The 27,586-nt window shown below is 60.5% G+C and overlaps 1 protein-coding gene across 3 annotated transcripts; it reads left to right on the top strand.

Moving 5' to 3' along the window:
- Window positions 1-7,931: 7,931 nt before the first annotated feature.
- BCAN (brevican) lies at window positions 7,932-23,878 on the top strand. Of its 3 annotated transcripts, none has more exons than XM_030302350.1 (15): window positions 7,932-8,064; window positions 11,201-11,324; window positions 11,417-11,526; window positions 12,105-12,479; window positions 12,802-12,976; window positions 13,258-13,385; window positions 13,885-14,178; window positions 16,090-16,311; window positions 16,801-17,412; window positions 20,571-20,678; window positions 21,163-21,321; window positions 21,878-21,960; window positions 22,331-22,475; window positions 22,951-23,141; window positions 23,446-23,878. In XM_030302350.1, the coding sequence occupies exons 3-15, from the start codon at window positions 11,436-11,438 to the stop codon at window positions 23,548-23,550; spliced, it is 2,688 nt and encodes an 895-aa protein (XP_030158210.1). In that variant the 5' UTR covers window positions 7,932-8,064; window positions 11,201-11,324; window positions 11,417-11,435; the 3' UTR covers window positions 23,551-23,878. The 3 variants fall into 3 exon arrangements, with proteins under 3 accessions (XP_030158210.1, XP_032447706.1, XP_030158215.1); XM_032591815.1 differs by lacking the exon at window positions 11,201-11,324 and adding an exon at window positions 9,931-10,047; XM_030302355.1 differs by lacking the exon at window positions 11,201-11,324.
- The last annotated feature ends 3,708 nt before the right edge of the window (window positions 23,879-27,586 follow it).

Raw genomic sequence — 27,586 nt, 5'->3', positions numbered from 1 at the left:
TACTGCGTGTCGACGTCCGGGACCCAATCCCAGAGGATGTCTTCCCCAAGCTGGTACTTAGACGTGCTGTAAAGAGGCCACACGGACGTCCCCTGCCACCTCACTTGGCTGGTCCGCCGAGGGGCAAACGGATGCCGTGCTCTTGTGTCCTCGTCACTTTTCCTTCACTGTAAAGTGGATCCCCTTGGTTAGAGGTGATACTATGGGATCTCATAGGGATAAATCGTTTCCTTTATGTCCTTGGATACAGGTGCTGGCCAAGGCACTTGGGCAGGGAGGCAAATCTGTATCCAGGATGTGCATAATCCGGGGCGCCTAGGGGGCCCAGTCGGTCAAGTATTCGACTTCGGATCAGGTGCTGATCTCACAGCTCCTGAGTTCAAGCCCCACATCGGGCTCTGTGCTGACAGCTAGGAGCCTGGAGCCTGCTTTGGATTCTGTGTCTCCCTCTCTCTGCCCCTCCCCTGAGCCACCTCTCCCCCCTGCAAACCAGCGTGGCCAGCGTGCGGAGCCTCCTCCCCATCAGCTCCCATCAGGGCATCAAAGCGACCCATCCACGAAGCAGGCCTGGACTTCTTCCTCCTCTGAAGCCTGGTCACAGAGATGCCCCGCGACGCTCTGGGTGAGCTGAGAGAGAGTCACGGGTACGACACAGACCGGGCACGTGGGAGGTGGGCTTGCTTGTGCTCTCTGAACGCACTCACGCCCCAGCACAAACGTTCACCCACGCGTGCTCACGACTTGGTGGCTCTGAATTCCCAAATCTTTTTTTTTTTTTTTTTCATGTGTATTTGCTTTTTGAGAGAGAGAGAGCAAAAGAGACAAAGTTCGAGCGGGCAAGGGACACACAGGATCTGAAGCAGGTTCCAGGCTCCGAGCTGTCAGCACAGAGCCGGACGTGGAACTTGAACCAATGAACTGTGAGACCGTGACCTGAGCCGAGGTTGGACGCTTCACTGACTGAGCCACCTGGGCGCCCTGAATTCCCAGATCTAATAGGACAGTGAGACAGGGAAGGGAAGGAATCCCATAAATTGAGTAAATGACCCAAAAAACAGGAGCAGGTGATGACTGTGGACAGCTGGAGCCCAAAGCTTCTGGGAGTGAGGGGGGACGGGGGGACTTGCCTCACGGTGTCCCCACCTGAGGGGGACCAGGGTTCTAGTCTACCAACTCTCCCTCTGTCACTGGCTGAGGCCTGTTTCCAGGGCACCAACTCCCACGCACGTATGACTTGGACCAAACGTACCCGCATGCTCAGAAAAAGTCCTCGGGCAATCAGCAGCCTTTGTCTTGTCAGGGTGGCCACTAAGGGGACACAGGTGGACACTGACAGGACCCACTAGACCCAATTAATTCTCACAACTGTGAGTTGCTGCCCCATCAATGCCCAAGGGTGACCAGGGACCTTAATTTGTTTATTTCATTTTTAATTTTTTATTTTAGAGTGAGAGAGGGTGCACACAAGCAGGGGAGGGGCAGAGAGAGAGAGAATCCCAAGCAGGCTTCATGCTCAGCACAGAGCCCGATGTGGGGCTCAATCCCATGACCCTGGGATCATGACTTGAGCCAAAATCAACAGTTGGACGCTCAACCGACCGAGGCCACCCAGGTGCCCATGGATTTTTTACAAAATGTTTATTCATTTTTGAGAGAGAGAGAGAGAGAGACAGAGTATGAGCAGGGGAGGGGCAGAGAGAGAGGGAGACACAGAATCCGAAGCAGGCTCCAGGCTCTGAGCTGTCAGCACAGAGCCTGACGCGGGGCTTGAACTCACAGACTGTGAGATCATGACCTGAGCTGAAGTCGGACACTCAACTGACTGAGCCACCCATGTGCCCCTTAAAAATTAAAAAAAAAAAAAATTGTTTTAATGTTTATTTATTTATGAGAGAGAGAGAGAGAGACAAGGTGCAAGTGGGGGAGGGGCAGAGAGAGAGGGAGACACAGAATCCAAAGCAGGCTCCAGGCTCCGAGCTGTCAGCTCCCGACGCGGGCCTTGAACCCATGAACCGTGAGATCATGACCTGAGCCGAAGTCGGACGTTCAATCGGTTGAGCCCCCCAGGCACCCCAGGGATTTTACCTTTTGGTATCATTATGAACTCTTGGGTTTTATATATCTGATGTGCGTCAATCCCTTGCAGTCGATATTCATTTTAAAGCTGACATTTCGGGGCGCCTGGGTGGTGCAGTCGGTTAAGCGTCCGACTTCAGCCAGGTCACGATCTCGCGGTCCGTGAGTTCGAGCCCCGCGTCGGTCTCTGGGCTGATGGCTCAGAGCCTGGAGCCTGTTTCCGATTCTGTGTCTCCCTCTCTCTCTGACCCTCCCCCGTTCATGGTCTGTCTCTCTCTGTCCCAAAAATAAATAAACGTTGAAAAAAAAAGTTATAAAAAAAATAAAGCTGACATTTCATCGTGGCTAACAGGAATCTTCACAAATTGGCTCATGGGTCCCTTTGACAGGAGCCTGGCCTGAGTCTCAAAACTTCCTTTATTCTCAAGTACGACAAGCTATCCTGTCCCTGACTGGAATGCGTCCAGGAGGCCTGGTTCCTGTGAGTGGAGAGTACTCTTTAGAGACCACAATCTGGCCACCGGGGCCACGCAGTGTTACTGGGTGGTCACTGTTGCTCAGCCTTTTCAGCAGACGGGAGCTGTCGGTACAAATCGCGAGTTCGTGCTGTTGTTTCCAATTCACAGAAAACATTGGCAGTCTTGCTTGACTTTCCTTTTCTCACACTGAAACTCCTCGTTCCGAACACCGTTACCATCATCACTTATTTGCTTTCTTAAGAGAAATAATGCATTTTGAAACAACAATGCCAACATTATGATTTCTTCGTGGTTCTTTTTGTCCTGAGGGATGAATAGTCAAAATGGTGCGTTTTATAGTCACTTGAAAGAAAATTCCCCCACGTGGCTTTGCCTCCAATGTCGTCTTTGATGCACAATTATGCACACTTGTTTCACTTTGTTTTATTTATTTTTTAAGTTTATTTATTTGTTTTGGGGCAGGGAGGGGCAGAAAGAAGGAGAGAGAACCCGAAGCAGGCTCCACGCTGTCAGCACAGGACTGGATCCCATGAACCATGAGATCATAACCTGAGTCAAACCAGCTTGGGTCCGACAAGAGTCGGTTGCTTAACCGCCTGAGCCACCCAGGCACCCCCACTTTGTTTCAGATTTATAGGGATTGCATCCCTGTGTTCCTTTTAATTTAATCAAAAATTAATTAAATTATTTCAAATTTAATTTTATGTTTTTATTTTATTTTTTTTAATGGTGATTTTTTTTTAATTTTTTTAACGTTTTATTTATTTTTGAGACAGAGAGAGACAGAGCATGAACAGGGGAGGGGCAGAGAGAGAGGGAGACACAGAATCGGAAGCAGGCTCCAGGCTCTGAGCCATCAGCCCAGAGACCGACGCGGGGCTCGAACTCTCGGACCGCGAGATCGTGACCCGAGCTGAAGTCGGACGCTTAACCGACTGAGCCACCCAGGCGCCCCCACTTTGTTTCATATTTATAGGGATTGCATCCCTGTGTTCCTTTTAATTTAATCCAAAATTAATTTAATTATTTCAAATTTAATTTTATGTGTTTTTAAAGTTTATTTATTTTGACAGATGGTGGGGCAGGGGGAGGGCACACAGAGAGAGAGGGAGAGAGAATCCCAAGCAGGTTCCATGCTGTCAGCACAGAGCCCGGATCGGGGCTCGATCCCAACACACCGTGAGATCATGACATGAGCCAAAATCACGAGTCAGATGCTTAACTGACTGCGCCACCCAGGTGCCCTGCTTTTATGTTTCGATTGTATAAATTGTTTATGTGGCACCAATGTCAAAACCATAAACAGGATGCTGTTACCATTTTACAGGTGAAGAAACTGAGGCCCACAGACACGAGCGTTGCCCCAGCACCACAGAAAAGTGAACAATCTCTCGCCAGCTCCCTCCCAGGAGCAGGGAGAGGGGCTGCGAGGACTCTGCCTACGGGACCCCTTTCTCTAGAAGGAGCTCTGGATGGTCTCAGGGTCCAACTCTCCAGTCCCTTCCGCTGCTCTTTGGGGAACAGTCTGGTGGTCCCCTCTGAACACAGGACTTTGCTCCCCTCCGGGCGGAGATCTGTCCGCTCCTGCTCAAGGGCTCTCCCCAGATGCTGTTCAGCCTGTAGGTCCCACTGCTGCCCCCTCGCCACCCCACCTGCCCTGGCACCCCGCCCCCCGGCCCTCAGCTGCAGGAACCATCAGAACACTGCTGGCCGCTCCCCCGTCTGGGCTGGGGTCCCGTGCTTCCTGGCCCCTTTCAGAAGTTATCAAAGCCCCCATTCTCCCAGCACAGCTGTGCCAGCGTCCGGAGTGCGTGTGCACAGCCCCTGTCCCGCGTCCCCACGGCAGAGGGCCCAGGTGCCTCTAAGACTTGCAGGGCCTGGGGAGGAACTGAGCTGCCCAGGCCCCACCTCCAAGCCTGGGAAAGTGGGGCCAGGTGCCCAAGGGGCTGCAGGGGCCACCGTGGCAGGGAGTCCACTGAGGAAGCCTGGGGGCTAATACTGGGGGGGAACTCTGTTTCTTCAACTTGGGTCACGGCCTCAGCATTGGCCTGGAGGGGGGGAGGGGAGGGGAGGGGATGTCTGGGGAGGGGGAGGGGGAGAGGCAGGAGATGGATTGTTCTCATCCAGAGAGATTGGAAAAGTCCCCAGGGCCCAGGAGGCTGGGAAGCCGGCCAGCTGGGCTGCCCTCGCTCTCCCTCCCTCTCTCTTTCTCTCTCTCTGCCTGCACCATTTCTGTCCCCTGAGAGACAGCTGGAGCCCGGGCGAGAACCCTGGCCTGGGCGTCCGTCAGAAGACTTGCATTTGGCCATGGTCAGCCAATCGCATGCTGTGTGACCCGAGGCAGTCGCTTCACCTCTGGGTGTGTTTCCTTGTCCAGAAGGTACGACGACTTCCTGACACCTTCTCCTTCTGTTACTGGGGCAGGAAGTTCTCCCTGAAATCTCACTTTAATTCCTCCTGCCTCTGTCGACCCTCCTGCTCTCAGCCAGTCCCTGAGGGTCCCTTTCGGAGACCTCGAGGGGGTCTTGGTTCTTGCCTCTTCTCAGAAAGGGACAGAAGTCGGGGGGGGGGGGATCGTGTGGCCAGGGACAAGATGCTAGTAAAGATAGTAAAGAAAGCCCCTGATCGGCAGGTGCTGGTTAGACTTCAGCGTGGATCTTCAGCGCTGGAAATGTGGGGAGGCCTTCATTTCCTCCCCTGGGGAATCCTCAGGAAGGACTCCTTTCTCAAATAATGATGAGCCCTCCATCCCATCCACAGGGGAGTGGCCTGCCGACCTCCTGGCCAGTAGATCGGTGCAGATTACGGCGTGTGTGTGTGTGTGTGTGTGTGTGTGCGCGCGCATGCACGTGTGTGGCTAGCAAAGGAAAGGAACTAGATTTTGCTGAGCTCGCCCATGGCCAGGGCCGGTAGTCTTTACCCAGTGCCATAGATACTATGCGGCCCGTTCAGAACAGGAAACGGTTTGAGGAACGAAGCCCGTCCCGAGGTCTGGCCGCCGCAAATGGCCAGCCGGGGTCTGACCTCGGTGCCCACGCCTGCGGAGGCCTGGCCCTCGTCAGTCCGCTCGGCAGCGGCTGCCTGTTCTCGCACCGCGTCTGGTTTCCCACCAGGGGTCTGCCTCTTGGAACAGACTGTCTGCTACCAGCCCTGGTCCAGACCCAGAGGCTGCTGGCCTCGGTCAAGGCTGGACTCCCCCAGGAGACACCAAAACGTGTGTCCACACTTCTAGTCATGAGGGGAGATGGCAAGAAAGGTCACTTTCTCTCTTTCTCCATCACAGCCAGGTTTCCCCGCGGCAAAGAGCTGTAGTTACGCGCAAACCACCACTGAGATTGAATTTCAGCCCCTTGGTTGCCTGGCCCTGGCTGGACTCAAGCCCCATGTCAAGCTGAGCAGGCACTTGTGGGGACAGGCTGGATGCATGCCCCCGTGCTGAGGCTGCCCTGGGGGAGGTGGGATATCCTTCGGCTCGGGCTTGCAAGGCCTGAGGGGGGCAGAGGGAGCCTAGGGCTGCCTGGCGCTGCCCGGATCTGCCCCAAGGCCAGACCCCCCGCTCTCCACCGGAGGACTCGGTCCTAAAATGGTCCATGGTCCATAGTGGACATTCAGTTAATATTTATTTAATGAAATGAATAAACGGAGGTCTCTCCCTCCCCAGACTCTGTCAGGCACCTATTCTGTCCTCTCCAGACTCACATCCCTGCCTGGGTCATTTCTCTTACTAAAGGACCCTCCCACCCACCACCCCCAGGTGTTCCTGTCCTGTCTCTACAGGAGATGGGCGTCCAGGGAGGGGCCCGAATTCTACCTTTAGATCCTCAAGGATTCAGGGAGCAGTTTTTTTTTTTTTTAATATTTTTTTTCAACGTTTATTTATTTTTGGGACAGAGAGAGACAGAGCATGAATGGGCAAGGGGCAGAGAGAGAGGGAGACACAGAATTGGAAACAGGCTCCAGGCTCTGAGCCATCAGCCCAGGGCCTGATGTGGGGCTCGAACTCCCGGACTGTGAGATCGTGACCTGGCTGAAGTCGGACGCTTAACCGACTGCGCCACCCAGGCGCCCAGGGAGCAGTTTTTTGTGAGCTTCTCGAAAGCCCTTTGGAACCAAGTCTACGGCACTGGGCGTAGAATCCAGGCAGTGGTGACTGGGGCAGCTGGGGCATCAGCAGAGGGCAGTCCAGATTCCAGCACAGCAAGGAGGGACTTGGGTGCAGTCTAAATGGAAGGACAGACACCTGTCCTGAGGCTGATTCGCACTGCAGGCACCCCACGTTACTGGGGATATTTTGGGGGTGCTGCTGGAGATGATGGGGATCAACCCCTCCCCCCCCCAACAAGCTATCCCTGGTGCCACCACTGGTGTCCAGGAGAAGGAATCCAGGCATCTGGCTGTCCTGCCCACGGTCCGTGCCAGGGGCTCTGCTTCTAGTCCGGGGAGGGAGGGGGGAAGAGAGAGGGAGGAGCAGAGAGAGCCTGGGAAAGCAGAGGAAAGAGGAGGCCCTGGAGACGGGGAGGGGGCATCATTGGTATTCCGAGGAGTCCCCCACGGCTGGGCAGCACTCGAGGCCCACCCCCTGGCACCAGGCTGCACATTCATCAGCCACAGCCCCGCTCAGGGGGCCCTGTGGGCTCCCGGCAACGCCGGGGGTTCGCACATTGGTTGGCATGACCTGTATGTCCACGCACCGTGCTGTCGCTCCCCCACAGCCCGTCTAGAGAGCCCCTGACTTGCCCGGCTTCACCCACGAGTCTGCTGCCTAACCTCCGTCCCTCCAGCTGCAAAGTCGGCCCCTCCTCCGCGCAGGCGGTGGGAGCACCCCGTAGACGGGACCCAATCAGAGCTTCCGACAGGGAGGTGGCCTTGGTCGTGGTCGTTTGCACCTCTTCCTGCCTCCGAATGAGCGCCCCTCCCCCTTTTACGCTCCCGTCATCCTTTCCCTTGCTGTGCAGGTCTGAGTCCCTCCTCCTCGCCCCTTGCCCGCGGGAAGTCCCGCCGGCAGTCTAACGCCCATCCCTCCCGCTGCAACATCCCAACATCCTGCTCCGGCTCCGCGAGCCCTCCCTCCCCGCCCCTCTGCCCTCCCCCACCCCCCCCTCCAAGTCCCCGGCCTCTCCTCCCCAGAACCATGTCCTACTTCGCACGTCCTTGCTCTCGCTGCCGCCGCCGGGAACGGACGCAGAGGAAGCAGCGGGTCGCGTGACCTGCCCGAGCCCCCCGCGTCCCCGGCCAGGGGGCGGGGGCGGCCCCGGGGAGGGGAGGGGAGGGGAGGGGCGGGACGGGGGCGGGGGGAAGAAAGGGGGTTTTGTGCGGCGCCCGGCGGCCCGGCGCCCTCTCCCGAGCGCCCTGCGGGCCCGGCCTCTCCTCGCGCCCGCGCAGTCCCCGCCGCAGTCGGCTGCAGCCGCAGGACCGAGCGTGGACCCGGAGGAGAGCCCGGAGGAGAGCCCGGAGGAGGCGGCAAACTTGGCGGTGCCGCACCCTAGCCCCGGCCCTCGGCCGCCTGCCGGTAGGTGAGCGCGAGCGCAGCCGGGCCGCCCGGACCCTGGAGGGGAGGCGGCGGGTCCGCGCCCCCAGCCCCGCCGCCCTTGCCTCCCGAGGCTCCGGCGCCCCCGGCCCACTGACTCCGCCGCCCCCCCCGCCCCCACCCCCCACCGAGGTCCGCTGCGGGCCAGCCCCCGAGCGCCCGCTGCCAGTCCCAGCCCTGCGGCCCGCGGCCACCCGAGTCTGATGGGAACGCCCCCCCTCCCCGGGTCCCCGCCGCCTCCCTACTGCGCGCCCCGCTGCCAGCGCCCCCGCCCAGATTTCCGACCTTGTCCGGGGCGGGCGGGCGGCGGGAGGAGCCGGGACGCGGCCCTCCTTCTGGGGACCCCCCTCCCCAGAGCCGTAGCTGGGGGTCCGGGCGCCCGCCGGAGCTGGAGTCCCAACTCTGCCACTTACTTGCTGTGTGACCTTGCACAAGTTAGTTGACCTCCCTGAACCTGGGGTTCCTCATCGGTGTAACAGCATTTTTCTCAAAGTTAAGGCTGTGCACCGGAAGCCTTTTTAAGAGGCCTGGCTCAGGTGGACGGAATTCTGTTTACCACTCCTGCTTTCCTTTCTAGCACTGCCTTGGGCTGGGGGACACCCCCCCCCCCCGTCCTTTCACATCCCTCTCCGCTTGGAATAGCTCTGCCCACGTGCTTCCAGTGGGACCAAGAGATTTGCCATCAGTTTTGTTAGTGCTGTTAGTATCTGCGTGACTTCTATTCCAGATAACGGCAGTGAGGTCAAGGGACACTGTTACCCACGGACCCCCCCCCCCCCTGCCCCCCACACGCCCCGGAGCATTACCAGCGCCTGTGTTTTCGTGGCTGACTTAGCACCGTCCACCTTTCAGATTCTGAACTAGGAGCAGCTGCGGTGGCTGGGCAGTGATGTTCCTAACAGTGTCACTCGCTGTTTATGTGACTACTCTAGCTGGTCCCGCGGGGCCTGCGAATGCCCGGCCGCCGTTGTGCACTCGGGTTGCTGCTCACACCGTGGCTAAGGGGACAGTTCGGAGCTTCCCTCCTGCTGACCCCGCTGAGAACTGGAACCTATTTCCTAGGGGCCGACCTTGGACTGCCAGCGGGGGGCAGGGGGGTCAGCACCCCCTCACCACTCAGCACGGAGGTGGTGGGTGTCGGGCGTGTGTACCCGTGCACGCACACACACACACACACACACACACACACACACAGGCTGGTCTTGGGAAACTCAAGGCAAGGGCCGAAATCGCAGAGCTGGAGCAGGAAAGAATGAGCTGGAGAGAGGGATGGTGTGGCACGAGGGGAAGGGACAGGAAGACGGCCGAGCTCTCGGGAACAGAAACAGAGGACAGCAGAGGGGGTGCAGAGGCTGGCGCCCGAAGAGGGGATAGCTAAGTTTTCTCAGGACTCCTAGCTGCACAGGATGGGGCTTGGGGGGGATTGGCAGTGGGGCGGGGACAGTGCAGAGGTCGCCAATTGTGACAACCACAGAATCCAGGCCTCTCTGGTCAGTGACCCCCGTTCCCGGAGGTGGGGGTGGGCTCACCTCCATAGTCCGGGGTGGCCAGGTCTCTATCGGTCTCAGACCTTCTCCCTCTGTCCCCTCACCTTCAAAACAGAGGTGAGAGGGGGGTCCGGGATGCCGGTCCCAGAGTGGCTCCAGATATATGGGTTTCTGGGCCACCTGTCAGAGAGCTGGGACCCGGTCTGTGAGCAGTTCCGGCTCCAGCCCAGAGAGAGGGGAGGGAAGACGCCAGAAAGGGGCCTGGCCCGGGGCCTGGCCCACTCAGATGGATGGCGAACCGTCTGCCCAGCACCCGGCAGGCACTGGCTGCTCATGCCAAACGGTCCGCCGTCATCCCCAGAAAGCAGTCCTCCCAAGTGCTCCCGCGCCCAGAGCTGGTCTCCGCGTCCTCTGATCTGGCCCCGTCGAGAGAGACCCTGGACATCTGGCTCCTGTCACTCCTTCCCCAAGTCTGACTGTGAGGAAATGAAGCCCACCGTAGTGGCAGAAATGGAGGTTACAGTGGCGGCGGGGGGGTTTGAGATTCCCTGGGGGGATCTGGGGGAGACATTTCCCAGCAGCTCAGGCTCAGGAAGGGGGAGACATGTGTGAGGGCAGAGTCTGAGAGGGCACAGAAGATGAAGGCTGAACAATGGGCCTGGAGTGGGAACGAGCCTGATCGGTAGGAAGTCTTGCCTGGAGTCTAACCTGCATCCCTCCTGCTGCAGGTCGACCTACCCCATGGCGGGGTCTTCAAGCTCTCCTAAGTGTAGCCCGGCCCTTAAGGGTGACGTTGGACACTAGCCCTGCAGCCTTCACTCCTGGAGGCTCATTGGGCTGGTACCTGACTTGGCCTGGCTGGGGACTCGGGGTCAGCCCCGTCCCTCTCTGCCTCTCTGGGTTCCATTTCTCAATGTCACCCCCCCCCCCATCCCTCCATTATGAGAGTGTAAGTGCTTTGAGATCTTCAGAGGAATATTCCGGGTTCTCACAGTGTCTGATAGCCAAGAGAGCAAGAGGGAGATGGCCCCTCCCATTTATTCTCACCCTCCCTTAGCCCACCCCCCAGCCTAGGACTGGGCGGGGGGAAGGGAGAGGCTGGATGGAAGCCAGACTGGCAGAGACAGGGGCTTTGTCCCAGCTGGTTTCTGAGCCAGGGGATCCGGTGGGAAAGCCCGTGCCAGGCAGAAAGGAAGGCTGGGAAGAAGAAGGGAGAAGGCAGCCAAGGAGGGGGTGGAGGGTGCTAGGAGTAAAGAGAAGAGTTTCCTTATAAGTAACGGTGGGGTAGGGAGAGGTCAGGGAGGGGTTGGGCTAGAGAGAAGTTGTGCAATGCCCAGGGTCAGTCTAGGAGGCCCTCCTGGAAGAGGCCAGGGGGGTGTGGTACTCAGGGAGGAAGGGAATGTTGGAGGGGTGCTGGGGCAGGAGGAGGCTCTGGGTTCGAGGAAGGAGTCTGGCACTGGGAAAAGCAGAGGGAATTGTTAAGTATAACAGCACCCACCACTCCTGCTGGGAGCATTTATTGAGCTCCTGCTGTATGCCTGCCGCTGTGCATCTGTACAGGGGTCCTAGGGTGGAAAGCACATAGCCTCCTTACACCCTGCGAGGTGGTTATGATGCTGTTCTTTTACAAGGAAGAAAACAAAGGCCCTGAGAGCTTAAGGAACTTGCAGCAAGTTGACTAGCGCCCAGATCTTGGTTCCGAGGAGGAATCCCTGGTGGGGAGACAGGACCGGAAACGAGGGTGTTAACAGTGAGGTGGGGACGCTGGGCTTCTTGGGCCAGGATATGCGTGCTCGGGTGCCGGGGGAAGTCCTTCTTGAAGTCTAACCCCATCTCTCCTCCTCAAGTCCCTCCAGCAGCCTGAGCATGGCCCCACTGTTCCTGCCCCTGCTGATAGCCCTGGCCCTGGCCCCGGGCCCCACGGCCTCAGCTGATGCCCTGGAAGGGGACAGCTCAGGTAAGCGACCCCACTCAGGGTCACTGTCTCTGTCTCCTCCGTCTCCCCTATGGAAGGGAATGGCCTCGCTTTTCGTCCCACCAAACCGTTCCAGCCTTGGGGGACCCAGGGAGGAGATAGGATTGGGGGGGGGCACTGTGGGGAAAGGTCTGGCCTGGGACACTTGGAGGTAAGGAAGGGATGAGCTGTGGGCTCTGGGTAGGGGAGGGGGAACTTGGGGGTAGGGCTGGGGAGGGGCAGGGGTGCCAGGCTGCCCGTCTCTAGGGTGCGGGAGGGATGAATAGAGCTGGGAGGCAGGACAGGGGGAGAAATCCTGCAGGTGACTCTGAGGGAAACTCTGAGGACTGGAGGACCCAGGGGGTGAGGTTAGAAAGCCTGGGGTGCAGGCTGGGAATCGAGGGGTGGCGCTGGCCACTCTGGGGGCGGAGCCGACCCGGAGACTTCGGGGACAGATCTGGAGAGGGTGCGGGGTGGCGATGCAGGACTCTGGGGGTGGGGGGGGCGCATGGAAACCTGGGCGGGGGGACCCTTCGGACCCAGGCGCTGAGTCCCAGCCGGCCCCGCCCGCCCACCCGCAGAGGACCGGGCCTTCCGCGTGCGCATCTCGGGCGACGCGCCGCTGCAGGGCGTGCTGGGCGGCGCCCTCACCATCCCGTGCCACGTTCACTACCTGCGGCCGCCGCCGGGCCGCCGGGCCGTGCTGGGCTCCCCGCGGGTCAAGTGGACCTTCCTGTCCGGGGGCCGGGAGGCCGAGGTGCTGGTGGCGCGGGGGCTGCGCGTCAAGGTGAGCGAGGCCTACCGGTTCCGCGTGGCGCTGCCCGCCTACCCTGCGTCACTCACCGACGTCTCCCTGGCGCTGAGTGAGCTGCGGCCCAACGACTCTGGCATCTACCGCTGCGAGGTCCAGCACGGCATAGACGACAGCAGCGACGCCGTGGAGGTCAAGGTCAAAGGTGAGGGGCAGGACGGAGGGAGGTTCCTGGGGGGAGGGGAGGGCAGGACCGCACCCCCCCCCCCAGCCCACAGTCTGAGGGGGAAGCAAACACACGTGGAAGGCACAGACTGAGCTGGAAAAGGAGTGCGTAGACACAGGCCTCTGTCACCTCCTTTCCGTCTTCAGGTGGAGGAAATCCTGCCCAGTCTAACTTAAGCCCCTCGTGCTGTAGAGTGAGCACAATGTGGACTTCCCCCCTTGTGTCCAGGGGAGTGGCAAGGAGGGCGAGGGGAGGCCAGTGTGGGGGTGACCACGCCTCACGGCTCCTGTCTGCCCCTCAGGGGTCGTCTTTCTCTACCGGGAGGGCTCTGCCCGCTACGCTTTCTCCTTCGCCCGGGCCCAGGAGGCCTGTGCCCGCATCGGAGCCCGCATCGCCACCCCGGAGCAGCTCTACGCCGCCTACCTCGGGGGCTATGAGCAGTGCGATGCTGGCTGGCTGTCCGACCAGACCGTGAGGTGGGCTGGGGCTGCGGACCGGGGGTTTCTAGTTGTGTCTGGGGTGGTGGGTGGCCCGGCCTCTGCGGGGGGGGGGGCTGCCCACTGCCTCGGGCCAGCCACACGGCGCTCCCTGCCTCCTGGGAAGGAGGGAGGTGAGGACCCCGCCCTGGGGGGTGTCCCTGCAGAACTGGGAAGACAGCTGGCTACCTTGAGGGCAGTGTGGTTCGGCGGGGGTGGGGGGGGGGGGGGGGGGCATCCCTGGATGGCTCCCTGGTGAAGGCGTCTGTACTCGCTCCCAGGTATCCCATCCAGACCCCACGGGAGGCCTGTTATGGAGACATGGATGGCTTCCCTGGGGTCCGGAACTATGGTGTGGTGGACCCGGATGACCTCTATGATGTCTACTGCTACGCTGAAGACCTAAATGGTGATTGGGGGTGAGGCGTTCCCAGGCCTGAGCCCGTTCTCCGGTGCTGCCTGTAGGTCCTTCAGGGGCCTGTGCTGGACCCGTCGTCCCTCGTGTGTTCACTCGGGCATCCAGGGGGGTTGTTTCCAAGGAAACAACCGGTGTCCCTCCCGCCAAACACAGTCATGGACGCAAGTCCATGGCCGAGGCCTCCGCCGGGTGGGACGAGACTGAGTTTGGGTTTGACTCTGCAGCCACCCGCTGTGTATGTCTCTGCCTCTTAGCACCTCTGGGTCTCGCTTACCTTCTTTGCGGAATGAGGATGTCGAGTCGGGCTCCTCTGAGTAATAACATCTCTCCTGAGGCTCTACCCGAACGTTGACCTTGAAATAGGACGTTTGACTCCATGTCACAGATGAGGAGACTGAGGCCCAGAGAAGCCCGCCTAGGGTCTCTGCAGGAGCCCAGGGTCAAACGGGCTCCCAACTTCCTGGTGACCCGGCCCCCTCTTCCCTACCAGGAGAGCTGTTCCTGGGCGCCCCTCCAGACAAGCTGACGCTGGAGGAGGCACGGGCATACTGCCGCGAGCGGGGTGCAGAGATCGCTACCACGGGCCAGCTGTATGCAGCCTGGGATGGCGGCCTGGACCGCTGCAGCCCCGGCTGGCTGGCCGATGGCAGCGTGCGCTACCCCATCGTCACGCCCAGCCAGCGCTGCGGTGGGGGCCTGCCTGGCGTCAAGACTCTCTTCCTCTTCCCCAACCAGACCGGCTTCCCCAACAAGTACAGCCGCTTCAACGTCTACTGCTTCCGAGGTGAGCCAGCCCCCCTGCAGACGCCGCGCCCACCCTCTCTCTGTGGGTCAGACAGCCTTGAGCCCCCTGGTCCCACCCAGCTCTGTCCGGGTTTGCTCAGGTCTTTGCCGCTCGCCTGGAGGAGGCTGGGCACCGAGGGTCCTCACTCTGGTTGTGCCCTCTGGCTTGGGTTGTGTGGCCCCGGGGAGCGCCTGTCTCTCCAGGGTCAAACTGCCTCTTCCCTCCCGCGCGGCCGGATAGGTTTCCTTTTCTGGTCAGCGCATGAGTGGAGAGAGATGATGGACATTCTCTGAATCCAACGAATGGTCTGTTCCAGTTAACCTGATGCCCTCAAGAGCCCTCACGGGGTGGGGGTGGGGGGGGGAATTCCAGAACCTTCAGCTTGAGGGTGTCAGATCTTTAACCACTGAGTATTGATGGACAGACACAATTCCCCCCCACAGGGAGCAGGTCCTCAAGGACAGTTGGGGGGCAGAGATGGCTTCCTGATCGCATCTTATATTGGGGGCTGAAGGGAAGGCAGTGCCTGGGACCCCCAGAGGCACCCCCAGTGACTGACAATCAGGGAGGCAGTGCCATGGGGTGCGTGGGTCCTGGCCTGAAGTGTGAGCCCGCAGGACTGCGATAAGGGCCGGAGGCAAAAATGAAGGGAGAATACACAGCCTCTCCCTTCGGGGAGCTCCTACTCTGAAGGGAGAAGGCCTGCTTCTGCCCTGGGAGCCCCCAGTCTGAGGGAGGACAACACGCCTTGCTCCCAGCACGAAGAGAGACTAAGAGAAAAGCATTACTTCTATTGGACAGATCTCCAAGTATCTTCAGCCTGGGGCTAGGGAGCGGTGGGGAAGTGGAGTCTAGAGGAAGGCAGGTCCCTGTGGAAAGGCCAACCGAAAGGCGGATGATGATGATTATGGTAATTATGAACATGTCTATACACTGATCACGCGCCAAGCACTGTTCCAGGAAGCCACAGAAAGAGGGGCTGGATGGAGAGGTTGGGAACAGGTGGAGGACAGAGGCAGGCAAGGACACAGGTTTGCTTGTCTGGCATGAGCGAGGCTCACTGGAGCAGGTGACGCGGGGAGGGGAGGGGCAGGACGTGCTGTGCTTGCACGTCTGGCTCAGCACAGACAGCCCTCGGGGCTTTTCTTAGCCCAGTTCCGCGGCCGCTTCATTGGTTTTCTGATCTTGGCTCTCTTCTCCAAAGACGAGGTAATCCATTCGAAAGCTCCTGTTGTTGGAAGGGAGCAGCTTTTGGAAGGATGGGGCGACCACTTCCTTTGCCCTCTTGCCCCGATGCTGAGACCCTCGGGTGGTGACTGTTGAATGTCCTTCCTGCACTCCAGCCATCAGCTCTCCTGGGCGATGCCCCCTGGCCCCTTCCATTTCAAAAGTCTCAGGAGCCCTGGGAGCCCTCACACCTTGCTCCCAAGGTGTCCCAAGGTCCTGAGGCCACCTGTCCTTCCTTCTGCCTCCGTGTCCTTTCTCAAGGGAATCTCTCTCCCCTGAGCCTTTCCTGACCACTGTATCTAAAGTAGTACTTCCCACCGTTCTGTTTCCTTATTCTACCCAAGTGTTCTTTATATGGTAACGTTATATGTGTGTTTGTTTATTACGTAGCTAAGTTATAAACTCCCTTGGGGCAGGAGGCTTGGTGCTTTTTTCTCTACTGTATCCTCAGTGCCCAGAAGAATGCTTGGCATGACACAGAGTGGGCACTTGATTAATGCCTGAGGAACAAGTGATAAAGTCCTGCAGTGCTTCCTGGGTCTTCTTGGGTCCTCCACGGGAAAGATGAGTGAGAACTGGGAGAATTGCGTGGTCTCTGAGTCTAACCCAGAGCCCTCGAGTTCAGGCTGTGACTGGGTGCAAAGCCACCTGTTTAACCTCCCACTGACACTTTCCTCTTCACAGATTCTGGCCAGCCCTCCACCACGCCTGAGGCCTCTGACCCAGCCTCTGACGGGCTGGAGGCCATTGTCACAGTGACAGAGACCCTAGAGGAGCTCCAGCTGCCGCGGGAAGCTGTGGAGAGCGAGTCCCGGGGAGCCATCTACTCCGTCCCCATTGTGGAGGATGGGGGAGGTGCAAGGTCCCCTCCAGAAGACCCGGCGGAGGCCCCTAGGACCCTCCTCGGTAACTGGAGTCCCTTAGTAAGAGAAGCGGGGGTGAAGCCGCCTGCCCTGGGCTTACGGCCCCCTGACGGCCCTGACCCTTCTCAGCATCTCGGTGATGCAGGGCATCTCTCCAGTACGCTCCCACCCCTTGCCTTTCCGGCACATTCTACTCCAAACTCTCTGGGTCTGGGAAGCAGGGTGCTCCCTCCTTTGTTCCCTCCTCCTCCTTGCCTACCCAAAATAGACTAGAGAATTTTAAGACAAGGAGAGGGAGACACGGTGACGATGTTTTTGTGCCGGGCTAATGACAGTTCAGCTCAAGTTGAAGGTCTTCTGGTGGCAGCAGAGGCAGCCTCCTCCAGCCTCCTCCTGGCCTCCCCCCCACCCCCACCCGCTGCGGGCCTCCCTTCCCATTCCCCCTCCCCAGCCCCGCCTTTCTTCCCCTCCGTTTCGGTCTTCCGTTCGGCCGGTGCTGTCCCTGGTGCTGAACCACCTATGCTTTGTCTAGAATTCGAAAGCCAATCCATCGTCCCTCCCCTGGGGTCCTCAGAAGAGGAAGGCAAGGCTTTGGAGGAAGAAGAGGAAGAGGAGGAAGAGGAGGAGGCCCTGTGGGCCTGGCCCAGCGAGCTCAGCAGCCCAGACCCAGAGGCCTCTCTCCCCACTGAGCCAACCCCAGAGGAGTCACTCTTGCATGCCTCCCCACCACCAGCGAGGCCAGTCCTACAGCCTGGTGCCTCACCACCTCCCGATGGAGAGCCAGAGGCTCCCAGGCCTCCAAGGGTCCTTGGACCGCCCACTGAGACTCTGCCCACTCCCACGAATGGGAAACTGGCCTCCCCACCACCTCCCACTCCGGTTGGGGAGAGAGAGGTGGGGGAGGAGGCCGGGGGTCCTGAGCTGTCTGGGGTCCCTCGAGGAGAGAGTGAGGAGACAGGGAGCTCTGAGGATACCCCTGCCCTGTTTCCAGCCACACGGGCCCCTGAGGGTGCCAGGGAACTGGAGGCCCCCTCTGAAGAGAATTCTGGAAGAACTGTCCCAGCAGGGACCTCAGTGCGGGTTCAGCCAGTGCTGCCCACTGACAGCGCCAGCCAAGGTGGAGTGGCCGTGGCCCCCTCATCAGGTAACTTCGCCCAAGGCTCAACCTCCCTCTTCCTCCTCCTCCCCTTTCTCCCCCTGAAGCTCTGGGTCACATGACCCATGATCCTTTAACCGCCATTGCCCCGGCCTCTCCTGTCCTTCGTCTTCATTCTCCTGTACACCTCTGCCTGTGGGTTTCCAACCTTGGACACCAGCTCTCTGATTTCTCACCTCACGACCCCCAGTGCCATGGCCCTACCCCGTGACTCCAGCCCCACCACTGACCACCTGGGACTCCTTCCTGCCCTTGGCTTTCCACTGGTGACTTACTGGCCCCACAGAGCACCCTCCTTCCTCTTGTGATAGGGGCTCCTGGGTCCCTATTCTACTCTTCGGGGCTCAGGCTCCTCCCCTACTGCCCCCTTCCCTCCCCTTCAGACACCCCACTGATGTCAGGAAGGCCTGGGGTCAGCTGCTGGGGTCTAGGAGAGCCCTTACCCCCACAGAGCCTTAAGCGACTACTTCTGTGAAGTATTTTTCGACTGTTTCATGGAAAACAAGCCTTGGAAATAAATCTCTATTAAACCACTTTATAACCAAAACTCTGGCACCCTCTGTCTGCACCCCAGCTGTCTGCCCTTTTCATTCCCTGGATTTGTGTTGGAGGCAGCTCTCTGATGCTTCCCTTTGTGCTATGTCTCTCCCTCGCTCGCCCGTGTCCCTTGCTCTCCATGCCTCTCTGCCTCCTCCTTTTCATCCTCAGCCAGCGCCCTTTCCTGCCCTCCTGTCTAACATCGCTCCCTGTTCCCTCGTGCTCCCCTTAGCTCTCCTCGGCCTTTCTTCCCGGCTGCTGAGAGTCCAAAGCTGAAGTCGCTGTCCATCGGTCTATGGGACTGCGAGGGGTTGTCCCTCACTCCTGATGGGGAGAAACCCCCACCAGCCTGAATGTGTGTGTGGGGGGGTGTGGGGGTGTGTGCGTGCATGCGCACACGTGCGCACGCACACACACACACACACACACACACACACACGTGCTTGTATTCATTTCTGATCCGTCTCGATGGCTGCCATCTAGAGCCACACATACAGACTCGTGATAGAGAAGTCCATCTCAGCACAGAGGCCCAAACTGGCATCCAGGCACCCCAGCCCCCCGTCAGCACAACTCAGCAGGGAGACGGCATCTAACAAGCCTCCCCCTGCCCACAGCCTCCCCCTTCTTCACTAACTCCTGCACTAAAGCCCACCTTACCCTTAGGAAGAATGGTCTCACCCTCCCTGAACCAAAGGATCTCCAAGTCCCTAATGCTGGCGAAGACACAAATCAGGAGGCGAGGAAGAAGGAATGTAGAGGTGGGGGGAGGAGTGGGGAGTTAGATTCTGGGGTCCGAGAGCCGCCCTACCCATTCAGGGAAGGCTGAGCTTCCCAGTGGGGATCCCTGGAGACGGCTGGGATCCTCCCAGTCCCAGGACCGACAGCTCTTCCCGCATGGTCCGGGGCTGGCTAGGGGCCCCTGCATCACACCCAGGCTCCCCCATTTCAACTATTGGCTCCCTGCCCAGCTGGCCTTGGAGTTCAGTGCCGTGTGGGTTAGGAGGGGGTCTGGTGGGAAGAGAAGCATCAGTGGAAGTCTCTGCAGGACCTTAGTTACCCCACCTGGTGGGTGAGGGATGTCCTCTGGCCCTGCTGTTACAGCAGGAGTGAAGAACTCTGTGGTTGTGTGTAGCAGTTGGCCCCAAGAAGGGGGAGGAAGGAAGAGTAGAAAGTTCCTTCAAGAGGAGTTCCTTTGCCCCCACGCTGTCGGTCCTGGTTCAGGGGAGGGACCTCTGGCCTGGGGTGGACAACCAGGGACCGAGTGTAGAAGTCTCTGTTCCCCAGGGCGGGCTGGCTGAACGCAGAGGTGCAGGCAAGAGGTGAGGAACAGAAGGGGCTGCAGGACTCCTGCCCTCCGCGGGGCCTGGTGCTAAATAAAACACCTCCCCTCCCCCTTTGCCCAGGGAGCTGGTGCTACCAGCCTGGAAGAAACTGTTGGCAGGAGGGGAGGTGACAGGGTGGTGGTGCTGGAACAGCTGATTCATTTCACCCCAAACAGCGAGGTCATCCCAGCAAAATTCTTGGAATCGACTCCAGCGTCTCCTCCGCCTACCTCTGCTCTCACCCCCACCAGGCGGAGGGAAGCACAGTGGGCCTCGCCCTTGGCTGCTGGGGGTATGGCGTGGTCTGAAGAGTCCCGCCCAGGGGTGGTTTTACCTCCCAAGCTGAGAGCCCAGCCCTGCACTGTCAGTCTGTGGGGCCATCTTCCTCTTCCTGGACCGGAAGGAGTGGAATCTGCCCCGTCCAGCACCCACGCCTGGTCCAGGGCAGCCGCCTCCCACCCCAGGACCCAGAGGGAGAGAGTCCTGAGGAGAAGGCAGGAGACCCAGCCAGACAACAGATTGCAGGCCTTCAGGGCAGCGTGTCAGTCTAAGAGGACTGCCTGGAGGAGACAGTGCCAGAAGAAGGGAGAGAGATGGATTGGGGAGGGGGGTAGGCTGACTGGCAGCAGAGGGGGCCTGGGGAGGGGATTGGTTCTTCACTCTCAGCTTCTGGGATTGTTGACTCTACCCAGAGAGTAAGAGGGAGAGCTAGCCCCCCACCCCCACCCCAATATCGGGTCCCAGAAGCAGTCAAGGGCAGGCCACCCCTCACTGTTGCTGTGGCGATTCTCCTCTCCTCCCGCTTCATCCGGCCCCCACCGAAACCACACAAAACTGCAGGGACCCGGCACAAAGACAAGGCGGTGGGGAACCAAGCTCCAGGTCCAGAGAGGTAGAGTGACCTGTCCAATGTCACTCGGCAGAGCCAGGAGCCAGATAAGAGTCCGGGTCTCACGACTGACAGCCCAGCATCTTTCCCTTCAGTGGGGTCGGGTCCTGAGGGCCTTTCTGGCCACTTTCGCCCAGCCGCTGTTAGACTGGGCCCACGCCAGGGGGCACCGCAATGGCCAGCACGGGGCTGAGTCGACCCCGAGGTGGCAGGTGGTGAGGGGGGTCAGGGTGGGAGAGAAACCGGAACTGAGGGCTGGGCTGACTTCAAGGTGCTGCGATAGCTCTCAGGACAAGGGGGTTGGGGCCGTGGACGTGCCGAACCCTCTCCTGGGGGGCCCAGGCTGCAGAGTAGTGCTCCCCTGCTCCGCCCACCTCACTTCTCTCCCCTCTCAGGTGACTGTGTCCCCAGCCCCTGCCACAATGGTGGGACATGCTTGGAGGAGGAGGAGGGGGTCCGCTGCCTGTGTTTGCCTGGCTATGGGGGGGACCTGTGTGATGTTGGTGAGTGTGGTGAGCAGGGGTGGGGGCGGATCTGGAGCCTGGCCCCTGCCACAATGTGCTCGCTCTGGAGCCGGGAGGGAGGGCACGGGCCTTGTCCTGAATCTCCATTTTAGGCAAATCACACAACCTCTCCGAGCCCTACCAGTTTCCTCATCTGTCAAGTGGACCAGAAATGCCTTTCTGGAGCGGCCCCTGGGGGAGGGGTGCTCGGTGCCCGCCAGTTCTCTCCTGGGAAGAGAGGAGGGCGCGGCCCTTCTCTGGGGTGGAGGACTGGGGGGACCCAGGCTGGGGCCGCAGCCCTCACCCTGGCAGTCCCTGTGGCCCAGAGGAGGAAGCCATCAAGGCCCCCTGCACAGGGCCCCTCCTGGCTCCCCCTCTCCCCTCATGCCCTCCTGTCTCCTTGGCACCTTAGTCCCGCCCCCCCAAGTCCCCTCCAGGGGACCTGGCCCTTCTGGCCTCAGTTGCCCACCCTTCTGCGCCCCAGGCCTCCGCTTCTGCAGTCCGGGCTGGGACGCCTTCCAGGGCGCCTGCTACAAGCACTTCTCTACCCGGAGGAGCTGGGAGGAGGCCGAGACCCAGTGCCGGATGTACGGCGCGCACCTGGCCAGCATCAGCACGCCCGAGGAGCAGAACTTCATCAATAGTGGGCTGGGGACGGGGCTGGAGGGGACCCTCGTCACCTGCTCTCTCGCACTCACCCATTAACTCATCATGAATCATGCGTGAGTGTGTTAATTAATTAACTCCCTTACTCATTAACTCAGGTACCCATCACGTGGTTTACTTCATCCATCCATCCATTCATTCATTCCCCTTTCTGTCCTCGCTCCCTCCACACGTGGGTAGGGGGGCTTCAGGCCGAGAGGGCTGGGGTTGGCGCGGGGAGTACACCTGCATCGGCCAGACTGCACCCCCCCCCCCTTCTGCGGGTCCCGACTCTGACCTCAATGAAAGCTTCTGCTCTTTCCCCAGAGTTTCCCCTTCCTGGCCCTGGTGACACTTCTCTTCTCCCCAACCCCTCCGCCCTCCCCTGCCTTCTACCCGTCCGCGGGCAGATGGGCCGATGGGAAAGCGGGGAAGCGCGGGGTGGGTCTGGCGGGAAGGACTCGCGCGCGCGGGCCGCCGGTAACGGGGCGCGGCGCCACCTGCTGGCAGCGGGGCTCACTGCGCACCTTCGTCCGCCCGCGCTTCCTCCGCAGGTCGATACCGCGAGTACCAGTGGATCGGGCTCAACGACCGGACCATCGAAGGCGACTTCCTGTGGTCAGATGGCGTCCCTCTGGTGAGAGGCTCCGGCCGCCCCTCTAGCTGGCTCGGTCGCTTCTTCCAAGCACTTCTGCCCTTCACCTCCAGTGACCCCATCCCTCCCCCTCCTTTTTCTGGCCCTTTCTCCGCTCTTCTCCCCGGGCCCCGCCTCCCTTCCGTGCGCTTCTCTCTCTTCCAGTCTGGCTCTCATTACCCCTCCCCGCCAAAGCCCGCGACCTGTCCTTTCTCCTCCTGGACCCCTACCCCCCATCCCCCTGTCTCCTCTCTCCTAGTGCTTCCCCCCCCCCCCCCCGCCTTCTGCTCAGGCCCTCTAGGTCCATCCCTCCCCCCCCTCCCCCCGCTGCGGTGCGGGAGCCCTCACCGCCTCCCCCACCCCGTCCCCCCAGCTCTATGAGAACTGGAACCCTGGGCAGCCTGACAGCTACTTCCTGTCCGGGGAGAACTGCGTGGTCATGGTGTGGCACGATCAGGGACAATGGAGTGATGTGCCCTGCAACTACCACCTGTCCTACACCTGCAAGATGGGTCTGGGTGAGGCCGGGCAAGGGGGAGGAGGGGGCGCCAGGGGGATCCGTCACTGCTGGGTGTATAGAAGGAGGGGCCGGGGCGCCTGGGTGGCTCAGTCGTTGGACAGCCACTGACTCTTAATTTCCGCTCAGGTCAAGATCTCAGGGTTGGTGAGTTCCAGCCCCGCAGGGGGCTCCAAGCTGACAGTGGGGAACCTGCTTGGGATTCTCTCTCTCCCTCTCTTTCTGCCCCTCCCCTGCACTCTCTAAATAAATACATAAATAAACTCAAAATTAAAAGGAGGGGGCAAAGCTACAGAGGAGTCAGAAACGTGTCCCAGGCCATGGGCAAGGGGACGTCTAACAAACGAGGTGGTCCACCAGGAATCTCTGCTCTTTTTTGAATCACCCTGTGGCCCACCTCCTCCTCCTCCTGCCGACTCTGGGAGCTGTCACCCGCAGACCCGGGCTCCCAGATCTTGACTGTGTCCCCCCTGCAGTGTCCTGTGGGCCTCCGCCAGAGCTGCCCCTGGCTCAAGTGTTTGGCCGCCCACGACGGCGCTATGAAGTCGACACCGTGCTTCGTTACCGGTGCCGCGAGGGGCTGACCCAGCGCAACCAGCCACTGATCCGCTGCCAGGAGAATGGTCGCTGGGAGCCCCCCCAGATCTCCTGTGTGCCCCGCAGGCCTGTGAGTGCCAGGGGAATGCAGGTGGGGGGCACTAGCCAACAGTAGCTCTGGGCTCTAGTCCTAGCTCTGCCGGTCACTGGCTGTGTGACCTTGGAGTAATCACTGCCCGTCTGTGAGGCAAAGAGGAGGAGCTGGGCTGGGTGCCCTGGGGTCCCTTTCAGTGCCGATGTCTGAGAACAGTGGCCGAGCCAAGACCAGTGCTTTAACCGGGGCTCGGGGAGCAGTAACACCCAGGGCGCAGGCTCTGAGAAGAGACGAGGAGGAGGGGCCCAGGGGAGAGCGTGAGTGTGTGTGTCTTTCCCAGGCTCGAGCTCTGCACCTGGCGAAGGCCCCAGGACATCAGGGGAGGCTACTGGGACGCTGGAAGGAACTTTTGGCCCCTCCTTCCAGTCCCTCTCCAGGCCCCTAGGGAGCAAGGCCTTACCCGGCACTGCCCTCTCCCCATCACCCGTTGACCACTTGGGAGGGTGCAGCTGCCCTCCAGGCGGCAGTGCCTCAAGGGGTTTGTGGGAAGCACCTGGGCGGCTCCAGCCTAGACTAGACCCTCTCCCCCCTGCCTTGGCTCAGGTTCTCCCCTCAGGGCCTCGGGGAAGGCCCCTAAGTGCCTCAGCTGCCCCTCTCCTTGCCATCCCCTGGGGGGGGGGCACGTTGCCCACCGTCGGGCTTCCCAGGGGACTGGGCTTGCAGGATGGGGTACCTGCCAAACCAGCAGGAAATAAAGCTGCATTTCAGCACAAGCAAGGTTGATGTTTCTGTGTGAGAGAGAGAAAAAGGAAAGTGGGGTGGGGCTGGGCCTCCCAGGATAAACAGCCCTTCTGTGTTGATTAACTTCTGGAGGTCAGAGCGGTCCCCAAGATGCCAGTGGATAGAACAGTGCCTGGCACAGAATAGCTGGGAGCTCACGGGGATCGGGGGAGTGGGAGCGTGTCCGGAAGGAGCTGGAGTGCTCAGAGTGCGGGTCCAGCCGACCTAGACGAGCTCAGTCTGGGGAGGGAGAGAGACCGAGGGCCATGGAGAAAGCAGAGACCCGGCTGCCTTGGTGTCCCAGTTCTGAGGCTCCCACGGAGGGGGGGGGGTTCACTCGAGGGAGTGCAGGTTTGGGGGTTAGACTGCAGGAGGGCTTGCTTCCAGCAGAGGAAGAAGAGAGGCGGGAAGGGAGAAGCAGAGGAGGGGTCGGTCCCCAGCCCTGCGGTGGCCTTGGGCTCAAGGAGTGACCTGGTAGGTCTCCCAGGCCGTGTCCGGCAGAGGGCGCTGTGGACTCAGGCACGTCGGCCTGAGGGTGCCGTGTGCGCGTGCGTGCGCCGGGCCCGGCGCCGGGAGTCGCAAGAGTCCCGGGGGGCCGCCAGGGGGCGCCGCGACCTCTGGTTCGGAGCCGTCGGGCGGGGAAGCGGGTAGCGGGCTGCCGGGCGGAGGGTGACTTCCGGCCGTGCCGCGCTGGCCCCGGGGGCTGTGAGTCATCGGAGGTTGAGATGGTGAGGTCACTCAGAACCGGAGAGAATGAGCGGCCGCGAGTGTGCGTGTACAGGATTGTGCCTTACTGGGCCTCGTGGTCGTGTGCCTTCCGGACCGGGTAACTCCTGCCACGGGTCCCGGCCCTCGCCCTGGCGCAGTCGCGCACATGCACACGCTGCCAGGTGTTCACACTTCTGCTGGTGCCGGCTCTTAACCGCCTTCGCCCACATGGGCGATTCGTCCTTCCCTGCAAGTCGGGAAAACCTGATAAAAGTCAGAGACGGGGGGCAAATCACAGAGGCTGAGAGCCGCATAGAAAGACCCAGAGATAGCGAGGCCCGCAGGACAGGTGCTTGTTGGGAGGAGCTGGGGGCTTCAACGCGCCATGCTGCCCACCGTGCACGGAGACCCCCAGACCAGCTGTGTCTGGGAATCCAGCACGACCTCCCAGACCCACCGACCACCACGACCCCTCTCCTCCCGCAGGGCTCACCTGCCCCTCCCTCTGCCCTCCCCCTGCCCTCCCCACACAACCCAGCCTCCCAAGGCTCGCGAATGGGGCTGTTTCTCCTCGAGCCACAGGGAGGAAAATGATCCTGAGGCCAGAGCAGACCCCCCTTTTATTCTGTACTTGGATTGCCTGTGATTGCCTAGTCCGTGCGCTGTTCGGATGTCAGGCGTTAGGTGGATTTGTGAGTTGAGGGAGACAAGCTGGGTCTTTGAAGGTAGGGCCTGAAGAGGAAAAAGGAGGCTGAGGGGGGGGCAGCGTCTGTCCTTGGGCTCCTAAGGGGGGCTCTCTGGGAAACATCCTCACGGTGACGGATGGCCAGCTGGCTTTCCCAGAGGGTTCCTGGGGGGGAGCCGGAGGGGGCTTGGGTTTCCCAGCCCTGAGGCTAACACTTCCTCACTGGATCTCCCCCACGGCGACAGGCTGGGGGCCACCGTCCGACCTGTGCAGGAGGGCAGTTCCAGAGGTTGACACAGAGCTGGAACTCGAATCCTTTCCCCCTCCCGGACACCTGCTGGCTGCTTCGGCAAGGCGGCCGGAAACGGAAGCCTTGTCCTGCTTTGTTGGGCTTCCTGGAGAAGGGGGAGCCGGTCCAGGGATGACTCAGCACCCTGAATAGAATCCAGTGCTGACCCGTGTGTGTGTGTGTGTGTGTGTGTGAGAGAGAGAGAGAGAGAGAGAGAGAGAGAGAGATGGCTGGGGAGGGGGTTTTGGCACCTCATCTGGGAAGAGCCCGGAGCAGGGGACACCTTCCAGGGCACAGCACAGACCACGTGCCCACCCTGTCAAACCCCTGGATGTGTGGCTCAACTCGGCCTCTTTCCCGCATGTCTAATGTGGGGTCCGCCTCAGGGTCTCCTGTTCTCTTGGGATGAGGTCAGAGCGTATGGATACGAGTAGAGAAGGGAGGTCCAGCCTTAGGTGCTTGGCCATTGGTCGCAGAGGGGCCTGAAGGCCGCTGAGATGGCCCTTCCAGAGGCCCTCCAATGACCGTGGTCCCCAGCAACCCCCCAGACTGCTCTGACCCTCACCCCACCTCCCCATTCCTCCCCCGGTCCCCACCTCCCCACCCCCAACTCCTACACAGTGCCCTGACCTCACTGGGGCCTTTGTCCCAGCCCCGAGGCCCTGTCTGTAGGCCTGTCTCCTGCACAGGGAGAGAAAGGGCCCCATTGTCCCGGCCCCTGCAAAGACTTCCAAAAATGCTCAGCCTGTCAGACCCCTGGGGGTGGGAGGCGCCCCCTGGGGGCTGCGGTCAGATCCCTGCCTGAAGTGAGGACCCAGGTTCCTTCATTACTCCTTCCTGAGATCTAGTAGCTTCCTGCCCCACCTGCTGCAAAGCAGCCCGCTTCCTCCCAGGAAGGAAGATCCAAAAGATTCAGGGCAGAGCAGGAGGAAGGGGCTGGCAAGGGAGGAAAACCGAGAAAGAGGGAGAAGGAGGAAGAATGTGAGGCAACTCGCCCACCGAAGGACTCTGGACTCTATTTAATGGTCTGAGTGGGTGGATCTTGCGACCTCTGTGTTTATTTCCTGATGTTTTCTTTCCTTAGTCTTTGGGTAGCTTGTTAGCTGAGGGAGGGCTGCTGACCCCTTGGGACTGGGACATTTAAGGGGAGCATCCCACAGCCCCTTGACCCGTGTTTATGGCCCCCAAGAGGCATCTAGGGACTCTTAGTAGCTTTGGCAGGGGACATTTCTCCGTGCCTCAGTTTCCCCATCAAGGTGAGCTGACGTTCTCTGTGACATGTGGGGTGACTAGAAAAGGAAGGATCCCAGGAGAAACCAAGGGATTCAGGAGTTGTGGAGGGGCCGGGGAGAAGGGGGAAGGGCAGGTAGAGGATAGGACAGAAGAAGGGAGAGCAGGGGGAAGGGTGGGCTTGTGAGTGGTGAGGGAGGCTGACCGAGGGCCAGAGCTGGTGGGGCACCTCCCCCCCCCCCCCAAGCCCTCCGGCCACCTTTCCCCGGACCCTGGGGCACTGGCTTGTCAGCAGCTGAGCCCACAGCTGCTGGGAGGTGGTTCCTCGACAGTGGCCCCCTGGCATCTGCCTCGGTTTATTTCTGGAGCCACAGCTGAGTCATGGGGGTGGGCAGGGTGAATGGGGCTGGAGGAGGGGAGCTTGTGACACTGGGAGAGAAGACTGCAGGGGACAAGAGGGTTCCGGGACCTGGGTCCCTGGGGTCTGGGCTCTATCCCTGTTGTTAGGTTACCGGAGGGGACCCTGGAATAATGGGGCCTGGGAAGGCGTGGGGGAGCAGGAGCCAAAACAGGCTGCTCCTGGAATGTGGGAGAAGACACGAGTCTGGTCTGATCGGGGTGTGGGGTGCTAGGTTGGGAGGGGAGGGAAAGGGCCCCCGTGCAGACAGAGGAAACAGTCCCGTGTTTCCCCCTGCTTCCCACCGCAGACTCCATGGGCCCTGGCCTCAGGCCCTCACTTCGGTCCCTCTCCCGTCCCTGAGCCAGCGGCATCGGCCCCCTGAGGCTCCC

This window comes from Lynx canadensis, chromosome F1 (genome assembly GCF_007474595.2).
Source record: "Lynx canadensis isolate LIC74 chromosome F1, mLynCan4.pri.v2, whole genome shotgun sequence".
NCBI lineage: Eukaryota > Metazoa > Chordata > Mammalia > Carnivora > Felidae > Lynx > Lynx canadensis.
Note: the sequence above shows the minus strand (reverse complement) of the source record. Positions and strands in the feature narration are given on the sequence as shown.

Bases quoted from the DNA above. Each gene is read 5' to 3' on its own strand.
- BCAN (XM_030302355.1), top strand. From the start codon at position 11,436: ATGGCCCCACTGTTCCTGCCCCTGCTGATAGCCCTGGCCCTGGCCCCG. The intron at 21,961-22,330 runs GTGAGAGGCTCC...CCGTCCCCCCAG, and splicing joins GGTCAGATGGCGTCCCTCTG to CTCTATGAGAACTGGAACCC. The intron at 23,142-23,445 runs GTGAGTGCCAGG...TGTCTTTCCCAG, and splicing joins CCTGTGTGCCCCGCAGGCCT to GCTCGAGCTCTGCACCTGGC.